Below are 12,896 nucleotides of genomic sequence, written 5' to 3'. Positions count from 1 at the left end.
ACTGTCACAGCCAGTGTGGTGCTTGACCAGCGCTGAGGTCTTCCACATCCATCTCTGGAGCCATACCCCATGCCCCAGAGAGGAGCACGGCGTGGCCAGCCTGCTCCACCACCTCCTTTACCGAGAGGAGGCCAAGAGGCTCATTCAAGGGCAGAGATGGGGCTCAGACCCCAAATATGCAAAGGCCTTAAATTATGGAGAAGGAGATTCTCAAGAGCTTCTTAAGGGTAGGATCCATGCATCCCTAGGACCTAGGACACAGTAGACACTGAACAAGGGTCTCCTGGATACTGAGAGAAGAGAACAGTTAATAAAATAATAGAAAATACTCACAGAGCATTTACTGGCTGTCATCGAGATGAATATTAACTCATTTAATCCTCAAGCCACCCTATAGGAGAGGTGGTAGTATTATCCCCATTTCATAGAGGAGGAAACTGAGGCACAGAGAGGTTAAGTAACTTGCTAGGGTCCCTAGCTGCAAAGTGGTGGAGCCACAGCTAGAACCCCAGAGCCTGACTCACTTGGCTACACTGTCTCTCAGTAAATGCAGATGGTCATTACACAGACACTGAGGGACATTTGCTCTCACAGACTGCAGTAGCCAGGCCCTTCCTGGACACTAGGATTGTGTTGGCCTTGGCGGCTCAGAGGTTCCCTGTGGTACTGGGGTCTGGGTCCCACCCTGGCTGACCCCTGGATTCTGCTCATCTGCACGCGCTGGCCGGGGCCCTCCATGGCAGACCCCTTGGCTTTGACTCCTCCCTATGGCTCTCTCTTCCCCCAGCTTGATGTTCTGGACCAACTGGAATGAGCAGCACCCCAGCATCATGCGAGCGGCCCTGTCAGGAGCCAATGCCCTGACTCTCATCGAGAAGGACATCCGTACACCCAATGGCCTAGCTATTGACCACCGTGCTGAGAAGCTCTACTTTTCTGATGCCACTCTGGACAAGATCGAGCGGTGCGAGTATGACGGCTCCCACCGTTATGTGAGTTTCCAGGGCAGGCAGGACGGGTGGAACAAGGGACTGGGGTCAGGGGATGGCCTGTCAGCCAAGAAGGAAACCACCTAGGCACAGAGCAGCAGAAAGGGAGGCCACATGCTGGCAACAGCCAAGCCGACCATGAGGGGTCCCATCCAGGCCCTGACATTGCCACTTAGCTGTGTGGCCTTGTGCAATCCTCACCTCCCAGGCTTGTTTTCCCTTATCAATTAAATGAGAGAGGTGGCAAGATGCCTCTGTGGATCCTGCCCATTCTGTGACTGTGTCCAGGGGACCTAGGGCAGGGCCAGGCCCCCTCGTCCCTGGAGCCAGCTGCAGGGGTGTGGAGTCCGGGCAAGAGGCCTGAGCGATACCCGTGACGGCGAAGGTGCTGTGTCCACAGGTGATCCTGAAGTCAGAGCCAGTCCACCCCTTCGGGTTGGCTGTGTACGGGGAGCACATCTTCTGGACTGACTGGGTGCGGCGGGCTGTGCAACGGGCCAACAAGTATGTGGGCAGTGACATGAAGCTACTGCGCGTGGACATCCCCCAGCAGCCCATGGGCATCATCGCTGTGGCCAATGACACCAACAGCTGTGAGTGGGGCCGCTGCCACCAGCCTGGCTGTCCTGCCCACCGTGCCAGCACACATGCACGCACACATGCACACACACACACACCACCCACTCTGGTCCCATCCACATCCTCGGACACCCCAGTGCATGTTCTCACCATTCCTCCCACCCAGAGCCACACGTCCCCTGGAACCTGATCTCACACACACAGCCCCGGCTCTGCCTGCACCACCCTCTGTGCACGTGCACAGACACACTCCCACACGGGGCCTAGCTGACCGAGTGTCCCCCACACAGACCTGAAGCTTTCCTGGGCCACTCACACAGGCCCTGGGGGCCCCACCACTACACACACAATCTCAAGGCTCCTTAGACTTGAATCTCCCCAAAGCATGCCTTGAGTTCCATATCCCCCTACCTAAGAGGACACACGTCTTCCACCTCAGCCCCCCCACCCCACCCCAAACACCTGGCCCTCCATCACTGTGCCACAGCCAGTGCCCAGGAGCTCAGTGAAGCTGTAGGAGTGGGTGTGGGTGCACAGCAGAGAACAGTCTTACCTCCTTATGCTCCTTCCTTGCTCAGGCGAACTCTCCCCTTGCCGCATCAACACTGGGGGCTGCCAGGAACTGTGCCTGCTCACCCACCAAGGCCATGTCAACTGCTCCTGCCGAGGGGGCCGCATCCTCCAGGAGGACCTCACCTGCCGGGGTGAGAGAGGGAGTGAGGGAAGAAGGCACTGGTGGGGAACCCTGGGCTCTCACTGGGGACCAGCTCCTCCCAGACTCTGCAACAGCCCAGCTCCTTGATCCTTTCACGAAGGAGAAACTGAGGATGACCTCAGTTCCTGGGGGAGAGGGGCATGGGCACAGAGGGCCCCAGGGCCCTGGATCATGAAGCTCCTTCCCTCCCCCACAGCGGTGAATTCCTCTTGCCGAGCACAAGATGAGTTCGAGTGTGCCAACGGTGAGTGCATCAACTTCAGCCTGACGTGTGACGGCGTCTCCCACTGCAAGGACAAGTCTGACGAGAAGCCATCCTACTGCAGTAAGGAGCTGCCTCCCCCAGACCTGTGGCCTCTAGTGACCAGCCTCAGCCCCCAGCAGGGCAGGGCCTGGGAGTGAGAGGAGCAGAAGCTCCATGACCCAGCTCCATGGCCCGAGAAGGAATTTTGGGAGGTCATGGAGGGCGGAACCACCGTGAGCCCAGTGCCAGACCCATAGCTGGATCTGCACAGTTTGTCAAGGGAACAAATGCATAACGTCTCATAAGAGGCAGCCCCTTTGCTGTAGTTGCTGCTAACTCAAAGCCTGCTTCCTCCCCACCTGCAGACACACGCCGCTGCAAGAAGTCCTTCCGCCAGTGCAACAACGGGCGCTGTGTGTCCAACATGCTGTGGTGCAACGGGGCAGATGACTGTGGGGATGGCTCTGACGAGATTCTCTGCAACAGTGAGTGGGACACTGTGCCCGGGCCTTGGACCCCCCAAGCTCTGCACCATCCCCACCTTAACGAGCTTTGAGCCCCAGACCCCAAGGGGTCTGGTTCAGGGTACTCTATGACAGGTTTTGGGCCAGGAGATCTGGCCTGTGCCCTCCTGGGCCCCACAGGGAGAACTTGGCCTGATGGTACCGGGTGGGCACTGTTCTAGAAACGGCCTGTGGTGTGGGCGAGTTCCGTTGCCGGGACGGCACCTGCATCGGGAACTCCAGCCGCTGCAACCAGTTTGTGGACTGTGAGGACGCCTCAGACGAGATGAACTGCAGTGAGTGGTACCCTCTTCCTGAGCCCTCCTTGGGTCCTGCTAGGCTGCTCCCCTCTCCTGCCCAGCCTTCCTCTCTACCTTCCCTCTGGGCCCACAGGGCTGCCACAGTCCCCTCGCCACAGCCTGCCTGTCTCACGCCTGCTCCCTGCCTCCAGGCCTGGGCTCCCCTGGGGTTCAGGGAGAGGGCAGTGAGTGGAAGGTGTGGACAATGCCCCACCTAAAGGATGCTGTTCAATTTTCCAAAACACACGGAGGCCCCAATGGGCCAGTGGTTGCCTGGGAGGGTGATGGGAGGGAACCTGATGTCAGTCCTCACCGCCACCCACACCAGGTGCTACCAACTGCAGCAGCTACTTCCGCCTGGGGGTGAAAGGCGTGCAGTTCCAGCCCTGTGAGAAGACGTCCCTCTGCTACGCGCCCAGCTGGGTGTGTGACGGCGCTAACGACTGCGGGGATTACAGCGATGAGCGTGACTGCCCAGGTCTGGCCGGTAGTCGGGCGTGTGGGGAGCCGTGCATGTGGGGAGCCGTGGGCCCCGAAGGGAGCAGGGCCCTCATGCCTTCCTCACCCCCAGGTGTGAAGCGCCCCAGATGCCCCCTGAATTACTTCGCTTGTCCCAGTGGACGCTGCATCCCCATGAGCTGGACATGTGACAAGGAGGATGACTGTGAACACGGCGAGGATGAGACCCACTGCAGTGAGTGACCACAGCATCCCGCCACCTGAGCTGGGAGCCCAGAGGACCTGCAGTGGGCCAGGCTTCCCCGTAGCCACTAAGACCCAGTCCAGGCCCCACCTCTTAGCTCCCTCCCAGGAAGTGCCCTCCAGGGAGAAGGGTACCCGGGGCCTTCATGCCAGGCCCCCCCTCCCAGACCCTAAGCAGAGGGGTGTCATCTCTCCAGCTCATGCTGAGCCCTCCACAGAGGGGTACCAGGGGTCTCTCTCCCATTCATCCTGTGGCACCTGAGTGACCCACAAGTCACTACCCCATCTAACTGTGGCTTCTGACTGCCCCAGACAAGTTCTGCTCAGAGGCCCAGTTCGAGTGCCAGAACCATCGCTGCATCTCCAAGCAGTGGCTGTGTGACGGCAGTGACGACTGCGGTGATGGCTCGGACGAGGCAGCACACTGTGGTGAGGGGCGGCCAGGGTCAGGGCGGGGCGGCGCCCCAGGAAGGACAGCGCAGCACAGGGGATGGCATCCCGCTGCCCGACTCTCATCTGCCTGCTCCTGATCTCTCAGCAGCTCTCTGTTCCCTCCACAGAAGGCAAGACGTGTGGCCCCAACTCCTTCTCCTGCCCTGGCACCCACGTGTGCGTCCCCGAGCGCTGGCTCTGTGATGGTGACAAGGACTGTGCTGACGGTGCTGATGAGAGCGTCACAGCTGGCTGCTGTGAGTGACGGGTCATGAGGAGTGGGGTGGGCTACGATGGGCCACAGTCTCGCTTTGCACAAGGGACACTGAGGTCAAGAAAGGGAAGTGCTTCAGCAGGGGTCACACAGGCCATTAGTGGCAGAGCCCCATCTACAACTCAGGTGTCTGGCCCCCTATCCACTGCTCTGCCCATTCTACCGCGTGGACCACAGGAAGGTCTGGGGGTGACAGTCAACAGCTGGTCAGGCAGGGGCAGAGGGGCCATGTCCTCCTCTGTCCACAGTATACAACAGCACCTGCGACGACCGCGAGTTCATGTGCCAGAACCGCCAGTGCATCCCCAAGCACTTTGTGTGTGACCATGACCGTGACTGCGCCGACGGCTCCGATGAGTCCCCCGAGTGTGGTGAGCCCTGGGGCCATGGGGGAAGACAGGCCCTGCCCTCACGGTGATGGGCTTTGCCCAGGCCACCAGCCTCACCCGTCCCCTCTTCCCCCAGAGTACCCGACCTGTGGCCCCAATGAGTTCCGCTGTGCCAACGGGCGCTGTCTGAGTTCTCGCCAGTGGGAGTGCGATGGCGAAAATGACTGCCACGACCAGAGCGATGAGGCCCCCATGAACCCACACTGTACCAGCCCAGGTGGGCCCGATGCCTGACTCCCCGCTCTCGCCTTGCCCCTCTACACCTGTTCCCCAGATGGCTGGGGACCCTGCTGACCTGCCACCTCCACCCCTCCCTAGAGCACAAGTGCTACACCTCCTCGCAGTTCCTGTGCAGCAACGGGCGCTGCGTGGCCGAGGCGCTGCTTTGCAACGGCCAGGACGACTGTGGCGATGGCTCAGACGAGCGTGGCTGCCATGTCAATGAGTGTCTCAACCGCAAGCTCAGTGGCTGCAGCCAGGACTGTGAGGACCTCAAGATTGGCTTCAAGGTGTGCCATGCCCCAGGGTGGGAGCTTCCACACCCCCAAGCCTGGTTGGGAACTTCTTTTTCTACCATTCATTCATTCATTCATTCATTCATTCAACAAAGGCTTACACAGCACCTGCTCTGTCAGGCAGCATTCTAGGCAGTGGGGACCCAGCAGTGAACAAAACGGAACTCTGCTTGGTTGGGTTCTGCATCTATTTGGAAGGTAGAACCAGCAGCTTTGCTGGAAGATGAGAGAAGGACTGTGAGAGAAAAGCGTGTGCAGATGTCAAGGCGCTGCACAGGCCTGTGGTTCAAGGAGGAGGCCAGACAGGAGAGGGAAATCTGGGAGTTATCACCATAGAGACGACATTTAAGTCCATGAGTCTGGATCAGATTCCCAAGGGAGTGAGCATAGATGGAAAAGAGGGGAGGTCTGAAGCCTGAGCCCTGTGCTCGGCCACCCCGAGGGCTGGGAGGTGAGGGAAAGCAGCAGAGGCCCCTGAAAATGGGCAGATGCTGGGGCTAAAGAAGAGCAAGTTGAAGAAACCGTTGGAGAGGAACATGATCAGCTCTGTCAAATGATGCCCACGGGCCCAGATGAGGCCTGAGCACTGCCCTGTGGACGTGGAAACATGGTGGTTGGGGATTCAATGTAGTGGTTTGGGTGGGGTGAGAGCCAGATAACTAGCGTGGTTGGCTCAGTACCTGTGTGCTGCCTGCCTCCCCCAGCAAGGCTGGGCTTCCCCAGCAGAGCCAGCTACCCAGGGTGAAGGAACGGGGCCCCATGAGGGCTTCTGATCCCCGGTCTCTAGGGTGGGAGGCTGTCAGCTCACGGGGAGGCCCAGACCCCTGCCCCATCCCCAGCCAAAGCTCCCTGTGCCTGCAGTGCCGCTGCCGACCCGGCTTCCGGCCGAAGGATGACGGCCGCACTTGTGCTGATGTGGACGAGTGCAGCACCACCTTCCCCTGCAGCCAGCGCTGCATCAACACCCACGGCAGCTACAAGTGTCTGTGTGTGGAGGGCTACGCCCCCCGCGGCGGTGACCCCCACAGCTGCAAGGCTGTGACCGGTGAGATGGCCCAGGCAGCTGAGGGCTGTTGTGGGAGGGCTGGGGAAGCAGAGCTCATGACAGGCTGGGGACCAGGGGTGCCCAGAATATGCCCCAGCTAGCGGTTGAGCCAGAATCCTGTCTCTAGATGAGGAGCCATTTCTGATCTTCGCCAACCGGTACTACCTGCGCAAGCTCAACCTGGACGGCTCCAACTACACCCTGCTTAAGCAGGTACCAGACCTCCTCCCCCTACTGTGTCCCAAGCCCAGAGCTACTGTCCTCACTCAGTACAGGCCCACGTCCTCCCCACTGGCCCATGGCCATCACCCCTTCCTGACCTCTCCAGCCACCCCTCCTGTCTCTGCAGTCACCCCTCTCCCCCACCCCCTAATGCAGGGCCTCAACAACGCCGTCGCCTTGGACTTTGACTACCGAGAGCAGATGATTTACTGGACGGACGTGACAACCCAGGGCAGCATGATCCGAAGGATGCACCTAAATGGGAGCAATGTGCAGGTAAGCCCGGGGCAACCCACTCCCCAGCTGACAACTGTGGGGGTGCAGAGATCCAGCCTCATTGCCCCTCCCCACAGGGCGCTGTTTCAAGGCCATCTCCCCACCCACCTCCCACAATTATTTTCTTCACCCCCTTCCCTACTGAATCACTACATGACTGCTGGTCCTCACCTTTTCCTCTCTAAGCCTAGAGGAAGACCTAGGAGATTTCCTCTTGTTCTATCCCTAATTACCAGTAAGTTCCCCCTTATGTCTGACCTCCCTTAAACCTGTGCTCCCAGGCACTGTGGTGGTCCCGCTCATCTATAGACCCCTTTCCTAGAGCCTCAACTGACATCAGGCCCAAAGCTGCGCCTTTTCTCTCCATTGTCCTCCCCGCCGAGCTCCCCGCTTTACACATGGGGAAGCTGAGCCCCAGAGAGGCTGAGAGTCCGACCACAGGGCACCCAGGCTCTTCCTTCCCTGCCTGCAGGTGCTGCACCGGACTGGCCTCAGCAACCCCGACGGGCTGGCTGTGGACTGGGTGGGCGGCAACCTGTACTGGTGTGACAAAGGCCGGGACACCATTGAAGTGTCCAAGCTCAACGGGGCCTATCGGACGGTGCTAGTCAGCTCTGGCCTCCGTGAGCCCAGGGCTCTGGTGGTGGACGTGCAGAATGGGTAAGTGGGCAAGGAGGGTTGAGGGAGCCTCTGAAAGCAGTTGACATGGTGCAGTCAGGCACCCAGGCCCAGCCTCCCCACATGCAGGTGGGAGCTGGAGGGACCAGTCACTTGATTTCTTGGGGCTCACTGCCCACCCACCTGCCAGGTACCTGTACTGGACAGACTGGGGTGACCACTCACTTATTGGCCGGATTGGCATGGATGGGTCTGGACGCAGCGTCATCGTGGACACCAAGATCACGTGGCCCAATGGCCTGACCCTGGACTATGTCACCGAGCGCATCTACTGGGCCGATGCCCGGGAAGACTACATTGAGTTTGCCAGCTTAGATGGCTCCAATCGTCACGTTGGTCAGTATGCCAGTGAGGCTGCCTGGGCACAGCACACCTGATGGGGATGGACAGTGAAGCTGCAGGGGGTCAGGCCTTCAGGGCAAGAGTAGCATAAAAGCCAGAGGGCATGGTCCCAGGACACCACCCACCAGCGGTGCGTGGGTTCAGAGCATTGAAGGGTCCACTACTGGAATCAGCCCAGGCGTGAGGACCCTCCCCATGTACAGTCCCAGATGATGCGACCCCAAGGCAGATGGGAGTGGGAGGCCTGGGATCGGGGTACTTCCGTGCTCCCCACTTCCTGACAAGAAACCATACAATACTGTGACGCAGAAACCTGCTATCAGACAGACCTGGACTTGAGTTCCAGCTCTGCCACTTATTAGCTGTGCGACCTTCGGAATCCACGTACCCATGTGGCACTGAGGCTAACGCCTACCTTCCAGGGCTGTTTGGGGATAAGAGGGTATAGCAGGGAAGGCGCCCCGTACATACTCAGCGCGGCCTGCCCCCCGGGCCTGTCCTCCCGCATCTGCAGTGCTGAACCAGGACATCCCGCACATCTTTGCACTGACCCTGTTTGAGGACTATGTCTACTGGACTGACTGGGAGACCAAATCCATAAACCGAGCTCATAAGACCACGGGCACCAACAAGACGCTCCTCATCAGCACGCTGCACCGGCCCATGGACCTGCATGTGTTCCACGCCCTGCGCCAGCCAGATGGTAAGCGACCAGGGCTTCCTGCCAGATGCCGGGAGATGCGGGAGGCTGCAGACAGGCTCTGGGCTGGCTCGTGGGAGCTCATTCCAGCCTGGGGCCAGCCCTGGGGTCTTGTAGCAGCAAGGCCTTGAGGCCGGTCAAGTACGGTGGGTCGGGGTGCAGACCACTGAGGTGGGACCCTGAAGGCAGGCAGGCCACAGCTAAGGGAGGGTGCAGGGGAGGCAGTGTGTGGGCTTCAGGACAGTTCTGATCCTGGGACCTCAGGAGAGTCCTCTCCTGTCTGTGGCTTCAGCTCTCTCCTAAAAGAGCAGGATTTGGACCCATCCCACGTCTGCCCAGGATAGAGGGGGCTGGGCAGCCTATGAAAGACCAAAATGTGTTAGCAGCTAGTGCTGCCCTCACTCTGCCAAAGGTCAAGTGGCTCAGGGAGCAGTGGTCCATAAACTGGCACAGTTGGCCGCCCTTGAACCACTTTTTCTCTGGCAGTGCCCAATCACCCCTGCAAAATCAACAATGGTGGCTGCAGCAACTTGTGCCTACTGTCCCCTGGGGGCGGCCACAAATGTGCCTGTCCCACCAATTTCTACCTGGGCGGCGACGGGCGTACCTGTGTGTCCAACTGCACAGCAAGCCAGGTGAGGCTCTTCCCCTGGGCCCCCATTCATCATTGCCTCATTCCCCTGAGCCCCCCACACCAGTAGTCCCACTCCTCCTCGGACCCCAACACCCTTTCTAATGTCCTCATGCATCTGGTTTTCCCACGCTAACACCCCTACATTTCTTGCCTACCTCTTGTCTCCCCACAGCAATACTTTTACACCCGTCACCTCACACAAACACCCCTACACCCTAACCCTGACCCTCCCTCACCAATACCCCTAACCTTACCTCCACACAGATACTCCCTTGCCTGGCCTTCCTGCACTCATCATATCCCAGCCTTCCATCCTGCTCAACCTTCTCCCAAAATACCCTGACCCTGCTGCTCCTTGAAACATCCCAGCCCCTCAAAAGAAAACCTTCTGAGTTCCCCAGACCCCCACCAACCCCTCTTGCCCCCACCTGCCCTCCAGTTTGTGTGCAAGAACGACAAGTGCATCCCCTTCTGGTGGAAGTGTGACACAGAGGACGATTGTGGGGACCACTCAGACGAGCCCCCGGACTGTCGTGAGTGCCCAGAGCAGGGGTGGCGAGAGGGTCATGTGTAGGGGCAGCCTGACTCCAGGGCCCTGTGTGGCCCGCCCACGCCAGCCCTTCTGATGCTAAGCCTCCCCTCCCGCCAGCCGAATTCAAGTGCCGCCCAGGACAGTTCCAGTGCTCAACAGGCATCTGCACGAACCCTGCCTTCATCTGTGATGGGGACAATGACTGCCAGGACAACAGTGACGAGGCCAACTGCGGTAAAGGGCTGGCCAGCCACTGGCTGCCCTCCTTCCCCTCTTTGCCCTTCCTCGGGATCTGGGGGTTTCATACTGTGCTCCCAGGGCGAGGAAGCTCAGCCCACAGCAGCCTCCTCTCCAGGCTGGCGTCCTGCTGCCCCAGGCCCTGAGCCTGCCTCTCCCGCCCAGGGGTGGGCACCAGCGCCCTGCCCGAGTCCTCCGTCCACCATGAGTTACCCTGCTCTCCTCCCCACCCCACACAGACATCCACGTCTGCTTGCCCAGTCAGTTCAAGTGCACCAACACCAACCGCTGTATTCCCGGCATCTTCCGCTGCAATGGGCAGGATAACTGTGGCGACGGGGAAGATGAGAAGGACTGCCGTGAGTGCTCCACGCTGCGGCAGGGACCGGGGGGTGGGCACAGGCACCACACACGGCGCATGTTGGCATCTTCCCCCCGCGGTCTTCCAGGGCCGATGTTGCTCTCAAGTAATGTTATCAGAGGGCAACATATATTATATTGAGTGTGACTTGGTTGTTCATAAAATCATCCTGCTCGGTAGAGAGATGTGCACATCCAGAAAATAAAAAGCACTAAAATTGGAAATAAACTGTACCTTCCTCCCAAGAAATTGCTGGCAGTGCCTGGGGGAGTGCGGGCAGGGCTTGGGAGAGGGAGAAGATGGTGTTCTTAAAATGTGGTGGGAGGCAGAACAGGCGGGTCCTCATTTTCTCCCCTGCCCCGCAGCCGAGGTGACCTGTGCCCCCAACCAGTTCCAGTGCTCCATCACCAAGCGCTGCATCCCACGAGTCTGGGTGTGTGACCGCGACAATGACTGTGTGGATGGCAGTGACGAGCCCGCCAACTGCAGTGAGTTGCCTGGCACCCTGGAGCCTAGAGCCTGCCTCCCCACAGGAGCCCTGCCCCCTGCCCCCTCCAGCCTCTGGAGCCCCCCCTTTCTCCATGGTGTCTCTGCTCCCACCACCCCCACATGGGACCCCCACCCCACCCTCACAGCACATTCCTGAAAGGAGCCTCCCCCTCACCACCGGGCCCACCCCCTTGCAGCCCAGATGACCTGCGGGGTGGATGAGTTCCGCTGCAAGGACTCAGGCCGCTGCATCCCGGCCCGCTGGAAGTGTGATGGGGAGGACGACTGTGGGGACGGTTCTGACGAGCCCAAGGAAGAGTGTGGTGAGTCTGCCGAGTCCTGACTCCCAGGGCAAGGCCTCCTGCCTGGAGAGGGAGGTTGATGTCCACTGATGGGGGCAGAGCTGTGTCTCCGCAGAGCCTGGCACCTGGCTTCCTGCCACCTCCTCCTAATTCTCCTGTCCCTGTGCCCACCAGTGCCTCATCAGCACATACCTGTGCAGAATCTCTTAGATCTGTTCATCCCCTCCCAAAGCAGCTCCCCCGACCCCAGCACCTCCTTGTAAATCCTGCATCTCAGAACGCTGCCTCCTAATGCTGACCTTCTCAGGCTGGAATGCCCACTGTCCCCCTCCTGGCCCTAACCTTTCCTGGCCATGCTGGCCATGCCGGTGCGCGACCCTGACGTCTGCCCCTCCCTCTGTCCCTGACTGCGCCCCCACCTTGCCTCCCCTAGACGAGCGCACCTGTGAGCCCTACCAGTTCCGCTGCAAGAACAACCGCTGCGTGCCAGGCCGCTGGCAGTGTGACTATGACAACGACTGTGGGGACAACTCGGACGAGGAGAGCTGCAGTATGTCCCCCACCTCCCCACACCCCCTCCCCCCCGCCCAGCAGGTGCTTTTCCCCCCCAAAGACCTCCGGCACCTCGCTTCTCAGCAGCCCTGCTCCCACCCCCACGAGGCTGCACTAGAGCAGGTGGCCACCCCCAGGGCTAGGGGTCAGGAGCCCCTCCCTCCTCACCCCACTCCATGTTGTGTATTTGAGTTTGTGCCATTTCACCTCATCTCATGTTTCTCTCCATTTTCACACTGTCCTCTCGGGGTTACAGAGGTAGGTGTCTCTGATGTACCGTGCTCCCACCTCACCCCTGCCTCTGCCCCAGAGCCCACCTGTCCCTGTGCTGTGCCTCAGCCTATCATCCTTTACTGGCCGCTCCCTAAACCCTGGTGCTTGTCTTAGTGGTCTTGTCCCTCCTCTCCCCTCCCCACACAGTCTGTCCTGAGGGCAGGGCCAGGGACCCATGCCCTCTCTCCTATGTCTGCCCCAGAGGGGTAAGTGAGCACCCTCTGTGCTTCGCAGGTCCCATGAGGGCAGCCAGTTGGCTACCCAGGATTGGTTGAGCATCTTGGTCATTATGCCAGTCCGCTGTGGCCTTCAGGGACACAGATATGGGCAGCATCACTCTGCCAAGGGCTGGAGATGCCCTCAAGGGCTGAGTGCCCATGCCCACCTTCTTGGGGCCTGTCTGTCCCTTATCCTTCCCCAGCCCCTCGGCCCTGCTCTGAGAGTGAATTTTCCTGTGCCAATGGCCGCTGCATCGCTGGGCGCTGGAAATGTGATGGGGACCATGACTGTGCAGATGGCTCAGACGAGGTGGGCAGGGAAACCGGAAGGAGGGAGAGTCAGGGCAGGGTCGGATGGGTGCCCAGATCTGACCAGGATGCCTGCTTCCTGGCC

The 12,896-nt window shown here is 59.9% G+C and overlaps 1 protein-coding gene across 4 annotated transcripts in view; it reads left to right on the top strand.

Moving 5' to 3' along the window:
• LRP1 (LDL receptor related protein 1) overlaps positions 1–12,896 on the top strand; it is an 84,684-nt gene that overhangs the window by 63,071 nt on the left and 8,717 nt on the right. For all 4 annotated transcript variants that reach the window (XM_074325545.1, XM_074325542.1, XM_074325544.1 and 1 more), the window contains 27 exons: positions 788–992; positions 1,390–1,582; positions 2,147–2,272; positions 2,480–2,608; positions 2,893–3,012; positions 3,213–3,326; positions 3,658–3,807; positions 3,901–4,023; positions 4,344–4,460; positions 4,592–4,720; positions 4,986–5,108; positions 5,203–5,343; positions 5,445–5,635; positions 6,503–6,686; positions 6,814–6,899; positions 7,065–7,184; positions 7,657–7,844; positions 7,993–8,198; positions 8,719–8,907; positions 9,391–9,539; positions 9,978–10,071; positions 10,188–10,304; positions 10,547–10,666; positions 11,034–11,156; positions 11,355–11,480; positions 11,893–12,009; positions 12,706–12,812. In XM_074325545.1, coding sequence (XP_074181646.1) covers positions 788–992; positions 1,390–1,582; positions 2,147–2,272; positions 2,480–2,608; positions 2,893–3,012; positions 3,213–3,326; positions 3,658–3,807; positions 3,901–4,023; positions 4,344–4,460; positions 4,592–4,720; positions 4,986–5,108; positions 5,203–5,343; positions 5,445–5,635; positions 6,503–6,686; positions 6,814–6,899; positions 7,065–7,184; positions 7,657–7,844; positions 7,993–8,198; positions 8,719–8,907; positions 9,391–9,539; positions 9,978–10,071; positions 10,188–10,304; positions 10,547–10,666; positions 11,034–11,156; positions 11,355–11,480; positions 11,893–12,009; positions 12,706–12,812 — 3,787 coding nt within the window. The remainder of the gene's footprint in view (positions 1–787; positions 993–1,389; positions 1,583–2,146; positions 2,273–2,479; positions 2,609–2,892; positions 3,013–3,212; positions 3,327–3,657; positions 3,808–3,900; positions 4,024–4,343; positions 4,461–4,591; positions 4,721–4,985; positions 5,109–5,202; positions 5,344–5,444; positions 5,636–6,502; positions 6,687–6,813; positions 6,900–7,064; positions 7,185–7,656; positions 7,845–7,992; positions 8,199–8,718; positions 8,908–9,390; positions 9,540–9,977; positions 10,072–10,187; positions 10,305–10,546; positions 10,667–11,033; positions 11,157–11,354; positions 11,481–11,892; positions 12,010–12,705; positions 12,813–12,896) is intronic.

This window comes from Rhinolophus sinicus, linkage group LG02, assembly GCF_036562045.2.
Source record: "Rhinolophus sinicus isolate RSC01 linkage group LG02, ASM3656204v1, whole genome shotgun sequence".
In the NCBI taxonomy this organism is placed as follows: Eukaryota; Metazoa; Chordata; class Mammalia; order Chiroptera; family Rhinolophidae; genus Rhinolophus; species Rhinolophus sinicus.
The sequence above is the reverse complement of the archived record's forward strand: the minus strand, read 5'-3'. Positions and strand labels throughout refer to the sequence as shown.